At 39.2% G+C, this 8,446-nt stretch overlaps 1 protein-coding gene across 1 annotated transcript; it reads right to left on the bottom strand.

Annotated features, from left to right (window-relative positions):
• Positions 1-3,381: 3,381 nt before the first annotated feature.
• On the bottom strand, positions 3,382-8,028 carry LOC102872548 (vacuolar protein sorting-associated protein 29-like; the record flags this gene model as incomplete). Its single annotated transcript, XM_006901944.1, has 2 exons — positions 3,382-3,495; positions 7,497-8,028. Coding segments are annotated over 2 exons (646 nt in total), but the record flags the coding sequence as incomplete, so codon positions are not given.
• Positions 8,029-8,446: the final 418 nt, after the last annotated feature.

Below are 8,446 nucleotides of genomic sequence, written 5' to 3'. Positions count from 1 at the left end.
ATCCATCTAACATCAGCTACAATATCCCTGGTACCACGACCCCTTCTAAGCCCAGCCTGGACTTCTGGCAGTTCTCTGCTGATGTGCTGTTCCAGTCGTTTTTGGATAATCTTCAGTAAAATCTTGCTTGCATGTAAAATCAATGAGATTGTTCTGCAGTTTCCACACTCAGATGGGTCGCCCTTCTTTGGAATGGGAACAAATATAGATCTTTTCCAGTCAGTTGGCCAAGGGGTTGTTCTCCAGATTTCTTGGCACAACTTGTTGAGCACATCTGAAAACCTGAAAACCCTTGTTGTGGTGCTCAGGTATTTTATAAATTCTAGATATAAGTCCCTTATCTGTCATGTTATTAACAAATACTTTTCCCCAGTCTGTGGCTTCCCCTTTTACCCTGTTAGAGAAGTTTTGGGCTATGCATAGGTATTTGATTCTTCATCTATTTTATCTTCTCCTGGTTATAGATTTTTCAGGATACTTGGAAGACTGTTTGTGTTGTGGATTAGGACTACTAGAGTTCTTCCAAGCTTTCCTTTAATGAAGTTTATATTCCTTCGTTTTAGTCTTAGATCCATGATCCACCTTGAGTTCGTTTTTGTATATGGAGTGAGGTCTTGATCTTGCTTGAATCTTCTGTAGATATTTTTCCAATTTGGCCAACACCATTTGTTAAAAAGGCTGTCGTTTCCCCACTTAACTGATTTCATCTCCTTGTAAAAAATCAGTTGACCATACATAGATGGGCTGATTTCCATATTCTCAATTCAATTATGTTGATCTATGTGTCTGTCATTGTACCAGTACCATGCTTAACCACCACGGCAGTGTAGTAGGATTTGGAATCACGGAGTGAGATGCCTCCTACCTTTTTTTCTATTTTTAAGGAGTGCTTTGCTTATTCCGGGCTTCTTTCCATTCCATGTGAAACTGGAGATTACCTTTTCCATCTCCTTGAAGAATGAGATTGGTATTTTTATTGGGCTTGTGTTGAACGTGTAAATTGCCTTTGGTAATATTGCCATTTTCACAGTATTGGGTCTTCCTATCCATGAGCAAGGAATATTCTTCCACTTCTCCATGTCTTTTTTTTTGTTTCTTGTAGTAACGTTTTGTAATTTTCTTTGAATAGATCCTTTGTGTTTCTGATTAGATTTACTCCCAAGTGTTTAATCTTGTGATCGCTATTGTGGAGGATATTGTTTTACTTAGTTCAGGCTCTGTATTCTCTTTGTCATTGTAGAGAAATCCAACTGATTTTTGTATGTTGATCTTATATCCTGCCACTTTGCTGAATTGGTCAACTATGTACAATAGTTTTCTTGCTGAGTCTTTAGGGTTTTCTAGGTATACTATCATATCACTACTCCTGCTTTTTTCTGGTTGCTGTTTGCTTGGTATATTTTCCCCCACCCTTTCATTTTTAGTCTGTCTTTATCTTCATTTTTCAGGTGTTTCTCTCATAGACAATATATTGATGGATATTGGTATTTTATCCAGTCTGCTACTCTTTTTTCTTCAGCGGTGCATTTAAACCATTTACATTCAGTGTGATTATTGAAAGGCAAGGTTTTATTGCTATCATTATGTTGAGTTCTTTTTGGTTTTGTTTCTAGTTACTTTGGTGCATGATGCTTTCTGTGAAATCTCTGTAAGAAGGACATCTCTGAGTCTTTCTTGCGATGTTGATCTTGTTTTTACAAACTCTCTTAGGTTCTTCGTCTTTGGAAATATCTTTATCTCTCCTTCATATTTGAAGCATACTTTTGCTGGGTGCAGTATACTTGGTTGACAGTTGTGTTCTTTGAGTGTTTGATATATGTCCTTCGACTCTCTTCTTGCTTGTATAGTTTCTTTTGAGAAATCGGCACTTAATCTTATCTGTTGTTCCTTATAGGTTACTCTTTGTTTCTCCCTTGCTGCTTTCAGGATTCTCTCCTTATCTTTGGCCCTGGCAAATTTAACTATGTTATGCCTTGATGTTTTTCTTTTGGGGTCTAGTCTATATGGTGTTCGCTGAGCTTCTTGTATATATATTTTGTCATTCTTCATTATGCCTGGGAAGTTTTCTTCTAGTAATTCTTCCACAAATTTTCAGTGCCTTTACTTGCTTCTTCCTGTTCTGGGATTCCAATGATATTCATGTTATTTCTCTTGATGGTGTCCCACATTATTCTTAGGTTTTCTTCTTTTCCCAATCTGCTTTTTACTCTAGCATATCAGTGGTGACAATTTTGTCTTCTATTTCACTGGTTCTGTGTTCCATCTCATCAACTCTGCTTATGTGTCCCTCCATCATGGTGACAGCATCTGAAACATTGGACCTCATATTTTGGATAGTGGTTTCTTGTTTTTCCAGTGCTGCTAATGCCTCGTTTGTTTTCTCTACATTGTTCTGGACTGGTTTTTTGTGTCCCTCCTGGTTTTTGCTTGTAGTATCCTGTAATTCAAGTTTGTCTTTCATCCATTGAAAATATTCAATCATTGTTCTTTTAAATTCTGTGTCAGAAAGTTCCATCAGACTTCCTGGATTCCAGAAATCCATTGATACTGTGTCACCTTTTGGGGGTGACATCTTGCTTTGTGCCTGTGTCTTGTGTGGGACAGCTTGCTTTCTTTGAGACATTGATATGTTCTTGATCTGAAGATAATGCTCTAGAGATCAGTTTGGTAGCTATCCCACTTGTGTTTTTCTCTGAACTTTTGACTCCAGGGAGATGTTAGTTCAGAGACTGTGAGAGCAGCCTCTTGTAGGTAAGACAGGTCAAGGTGCTCCGGATTAAAGGCAGTGTGGAGCCAAATGGGTGGGGCATGCACCATAGGTGGGGCTATCACAAGGGCAGGTTAACCACTTGGGGGACCTCACTCAGCCTCAGTTGTCTGGGTGTGCTTACAATTGGGGTCCCTATTCAAATTCCAGCTGTCCATCTCCCACCCAGTTTTTTTTTCCATTCACTGGTGCTCACACAGATGCCCTTGCACAGTGGCCCCTGCCCAGGCAGGATCCTGGCTGGGTCCAATGGGACTCAACAAGACAAAGTCAAATTCCCACCAACCCACTCACCTCTGGCTGGTCTGCAGTGTCCACAAAAGTTCAGCCAAATTACCACTGGCCCGCTTGTTCCTGGGCAGTTGGCATGGCCCGAGAGAGCTCAGCCAAATTCCCACCAGTGGGCTTACCCTTGGGTACTCTCCCAGACAATCGGTGGTGCCCAAGAAAACCCAATTAGGATCCTACCAGCCTTTCTCGTGGCAGATCAGTCCCACAGCAGCTTGATTGGTGGCTTTAGATGATGGCTGGATCAGCGTTGTGCCTTTGTGTGCTGACTCGGAATCGTACTGTCCACAGCTGTTGGTAGGTCTCTGTCCTGCTTGAAGGAGTCTTTAGTGGCCCTGGAGTACCTCCGGGGGGTGCAGTGTTGTGGTGAGACCACCAGGGTGTGCCAGAAGTGTGGGGGCGTGGTATGGTGGTTGGGTGGTATCCCTGGACACGGTGCTCTGGCGGGATTGGGGTGCAGGGCTTGGGCAGTGCTGGGAGTTAGGGGTTGCAGTCTGTTCCCAGATATTAAGCTTGACCTATTCTTTCTTGAGAGTGATCTGTTAAAGTCTCCCACCACTATTGCAGTACTATTTTTAAAATTCTGTTAACACTTGTTTTATGTATTTAGCAGATCTATAAACCGGGTGGCTCCTTGGAGGCAAGGATTCTGAGGCTCCGTCTAACTTACTTTGGACATGTTGTGAGGCCTTAGAGAGGGCCATCATGCTTGGGAGGGTGGAGGGACGGCGCAGGAGAGGAAGGTCCTCTATGAGGTGGATTGATTCAGTGACTGGGATAATTGGGATGGGAGTGTCAGAGATAGTGCAATTGGCACAGGACAGAGCGGAGTTTAGGGCTGTTGTACATAGGGTCGCTATGAGTCGCAGGTGACTCGACGGCACATAACAACAACAGCAACAACAACATAATTTGGTGCATAAATGTTGATCAATGTTTCGTCTTCTTGATTTTTTGTGCCCTTAATTATTATGTAGTGCCCTTCCTTATCTTTTATGGTGATTTCCATCTGAAGTCTATTTTATCAGCGATTAGTATTGCCACTTCTGCTTTCTTGTGGATGTCATTTGCTTGGTATATTTTTATCGAGCCTTTAATTTTGAACCTATCTTTCTCTTCATTTCCTAGATGTGTCTATTGATGGGTGTTCCCCCGCCCATCTGCTACTCTTTTGTTCTTGAATTTTAGTTCATTCACATGAAGTGTGATTATTGACAGACCAGGTTTTATCATTGCCATTTTACTATGTTTCTTGTTTTGTATGGTCTGTTTACTTTCCTTTCGTGTCACTGTATAAAGGACTTCCCTTAAAAGTTTTTGTAGATTTGGTCTTGTTTTCACAAATTTGTAAATTTTCTCTTTTCTGCAAAGGATGTGATTTCTCCTTCAAATTTGATGGAGGTCTTTGTTGTGTGCAGGAACTTCAGTTGACAATTGTTTTCTTTCAACTTCCTGTACATGCCATCCCATCATCTTATTTGTATGGTTTCGGCTGGAAAATTAGAACTTAATCTAATTGCTTTTTTCTTTGTTGTTGTTGTTATGTGTCATCTAGCCGCTTGCAACTCATAGTGACTCTATGTATCTAAACCTTGCTCTTTCCTGTGCTAACCTCACTGTCTCTGGCACACATACTCCCATTGCCCCAATAACTGAATCGATCCATCTTGTTGAGGGTCTTCTCTCTTGCACTGTCCTTCTCATATACTTTCAGTCTTCTGTCTTTTCTTTTGTTCTGGAGAATTTGACTGTGGTATATTGTGATGTTTTTCTTTTTGGGTATAGTCTATTTGGTATTCGCTGAGCTTCTTCCTGACTGTGGATATCCTCATTCTTCGTAATGCTTTGGTAGTTTTTTCTAGTATCTCTTCCACAATTTTCTCAGTGATTTCCCTATTCCTCTCAAATTCTCAAATTCCAATCATATGGATGTTATTCCTTTTGATGTCATCCTACATGATTTTAACGTTTTCTTTATGACTTATCTCTAATTCTTTTTCTTGTATATTTCTGTTGTGTTTCTTATCTTGCAGCTCACTGACTCTCTGCTCCATCTCTTCTGTTCTACTTTTTTGTCCTTCAAGTAAATTGGTCACTCCTGATAATTCAGTCTTAATATTCTGGATTGCATTTTCTTGCCTTTCAGTTATTTCTAGTACTGTATTCGCTGTCCTTTCTATATCTTGTGATTATTTTTAAAGTTCTTTTACCTCTTTATCTATAATTTCAATTATTTCTTCCATTCTTTTGCATTTTCTTCTGTAGTTGTGTAAGTTCTTCCTCGCAAGTATATTTATTCTAACTCTGTGTCTCTGAAGCATTTATTTTCTTAGAGTTTTCCATTGTTTCTTCAATTTTCACCTTCTTCCATCACTGTTCAAATAACTTTTCATCAGTATATTTCCTCTGGTTCTCTAACTCTAGGTTATTCTATATGTTTGTGGCTTCTGTTATTTCTCCCATCATTTGTACTTTATTCTGAATTGGTTCGAATGTCTCCATATCAACCTATATCCTCTGCCTTCTTGACTCTGGGGTATTCATGAGGTCTCTGATAATTTCTGCTTTTTTTGGAGAAGGTTTAATTTGTTTATTCACCGTGTTTGGAGCTGTTTTCTGCTTTCTTGACATTATTTGAAGGCTTAAAAAAACAAAACTGTATACAAATTTAATTACAAAGTTCAAATATATTGTTTTTCATACCAGATTCTTCTAATTTCCCTCATAGTCCCACCCATCAAATTGTGTGACCTCATGATTAATTTCCCCCTCACGTCCTCATACCTCTGCTTCCACCCATCCCCCATATCTTCATACTTATTCTATAATAATGGTTTTTTATATTATTTGTCTTTATGGGACTGAGTTCATTCAGCATAATGCTGAATTAGGTAATGTTATTGATTGTCTTTTAGTTGAGCATGACTCAAAGCAACCCTATGAACAAAAGGCCTGAAGCCTTTCTATAACTATTGACATTTATCAAATTTCATAAAGTTTCTGGAGGTATGTTGTTTAGGAAGTGGATAATTTACTAATTTATTGCTCCTGTTTGCTGCCTAGTATTCCATTGTGTGAATGTACCATAATTTCTCAGTCATTTCAGTTGTAGTTGGACATCTGAGCTGTTTCTGTATTCTTCTGATGGTGGAAACACTGCTATGAACATTGATGTACAAGTCTTTGTGCCTCAGTTCTCATTTTCTCGGGGTATATTCTAAGCAGTGTAACAGCTGAGTCATATGGAATGTCTATGTCCAGCCTTTCGAGGAAGAGCCAAACTTCCTTCCAGAGTTGTTGTACCAGTACAGTCCCACCAACAATGTATAAGAATTCCTATATCATCATATCCTAGACAGCATTTATTACTTGCTGTCCTGTTCAACTTTGCCACTCTTATTGAAGTGAGATGATATCTCATTGTGGTTTTTATTGGCATCTCTCTTATTACCAGTGGTTTTGAGTATTTCTTCATATGCCTATTGGCCATTCAAATATCTTCCTCTACAAAAAAATCTTTCCATGTCTTTTGCCCATCTTATAATTGGGTTTTCAGGCTTTTTCTTGTGGAGGCCCAGGAGTTTTTTGTCAACTTTTGTTATGAGACTCTTTTCTGAGATGGTTTTACCAATTTTTTCCCCCCAGGTTGGTAGGTTTTCTTTTCACCCTGTTGAAAAAAATCTGGATGTGCGCAGAGATTTAATCTTTAGAAGGTCTCATTCATCAATTTTATCCTCTTCAGATTGTGCATTTCTGGCTGTATTTGGCAGTCTCTTTATACTGTAGACTAGGCCTTCTAACGTTGATTCCAATTTATCTCTTACAAACTTTATGGTTTGGGGCTTTACTCTCAGGTCTCTGATCCATCATGATTTGTTTTTTGTGCGTGGTGTGAGATGTGGATGCTGTTTCAGCTTTCTGCAGGTGGCAGTCTAGTTTTGCCAGCATCCTTTGTTGAACAGGTTGCCATTTCTACATTTGGTAGATTTTATTTTGTGTTTTCAGTTTTGTTCCATTGGTCTATATGCCTGTCATTGTACCAGTACCATGCTGTTTTGGTTACTACCAATGTATTTTTTTAAATGGAAGATAAATGTTTATTTCTGAATGGAGAAAAACATATACAAGGAATTCTAGTCTCTTTCTCTTCATGCACTTCTTTTGTAATAGAGTTCCAGATACCAACTTCAATATTTACCAGCATTTTTCTTAACACTGATAATTTACTAGCTGGTGGACATTTTGTCATAGAAATCACTAACTGTAAACTAAATATGTATTCTCATAGTTTGTAAACAGCTTACAGCAATTATGTATTAACAGGGAAGATACATTCTACTGTAAAAGAGGGGAAAAATGATACTTTCAGTGTTTAGTTACTTGATTTAAATGAAAATGAAAAAACAAAACAAAAATCAAGACAGGCTGGGCTTCGTACTACTTTCACGTCATCTCCAATTAGCTGGTACACGTAAGTGACAACAATAGAAGCCTGGGTATCCATCAGCACAAATGAAGGAATAATATTTGTTTCCAAGGCATTATATGCTCCAGTGGCAGAACCTGGGTTAGTGTAGAATTTATTTTCGTGCTCAAATGCTTCAAATTTGTGCATGTGCCCCGAGATAAGAATGTTCACATCAATCTGCCTCTGCAACTGGGCTAAGCTGGCCATATCTCCCCAGGGGATAACTTGATGGCCATGGATCAAACCAATTTTGAACTGTCCCACAGTCACAACCTTCTGTTCTGGATTATTTAGATTCTCATCAAAGTCTCCTCTCACAATGTGAACATCGCCAGCTAGAGTTTTGAGATAGTCACAGCTTTCTTTGGTGCAAAGATTTCCAGTGCAAAGGATGTGCTGAATCTTTCCGGGCACCAGGAGCTTTTTTAATTTAGCTGGCAGCCTGTTGCAGCGGTGTGGGATGTGCAGATGTCCTAACACCAACACCAATCTGTTCCCAGCCCTCCTGTCACTGGACTTCAGTCAGTCACTGCCGCTGCCGCCACCCTCTTCCTTAGTCTCTGCAGCCTACCAATGTGTTTTGAGGTTCTGGAGTGCTATGTCTCCCACTTCATTTTTGTTTCTCAGAAATGTTTTACTTATTCAGGGTCTCTTTCCTCTCCAAATAAACTTGACAATTTCTCTTTTGATCTTGAAAAATGAATTTGGTATCTGTATTGGGATTGCATTGAACATGTATATTATTTTTGGTAGGATTGTCATTTCACAATATTGAGCCTTTCTATCCATGAAGAGGGTACATTTCCCCCCTTTTCTTTAGGTCTTTTATTGTGTCTTGCAGAAATGTTGTAGTTTTCTCTGTATATGTGTTTGTATCTCTAATCAGGCTCACTCCAAAGTAGCTCAATTTGTGGTTAGCTTTT

This window comes from Elephantulus edwardii, unplaced genomic scaffold, assembly GCF_000299155.1.
Source record: "Elephantulus edwardii isolate Elephantulus edwardi_28Jun2011 unplaced genomic scaffold, EleEdw1.0 scaffold00352, whole genome shotgun sequence".
NCBI classification, from domain to species: domain Eukaryota; kingdom Metazoa; phylum Chordata; class Mammalia; order Macroscelidea; family Macroscelididae; genus Elephantulus; species Elephantulus edwardii.
The sequence above is the reverse complement of the archived record's forward strand: the minus strand, read 5'-3'. Positions and strand labels throughout refer to the sequence as shown.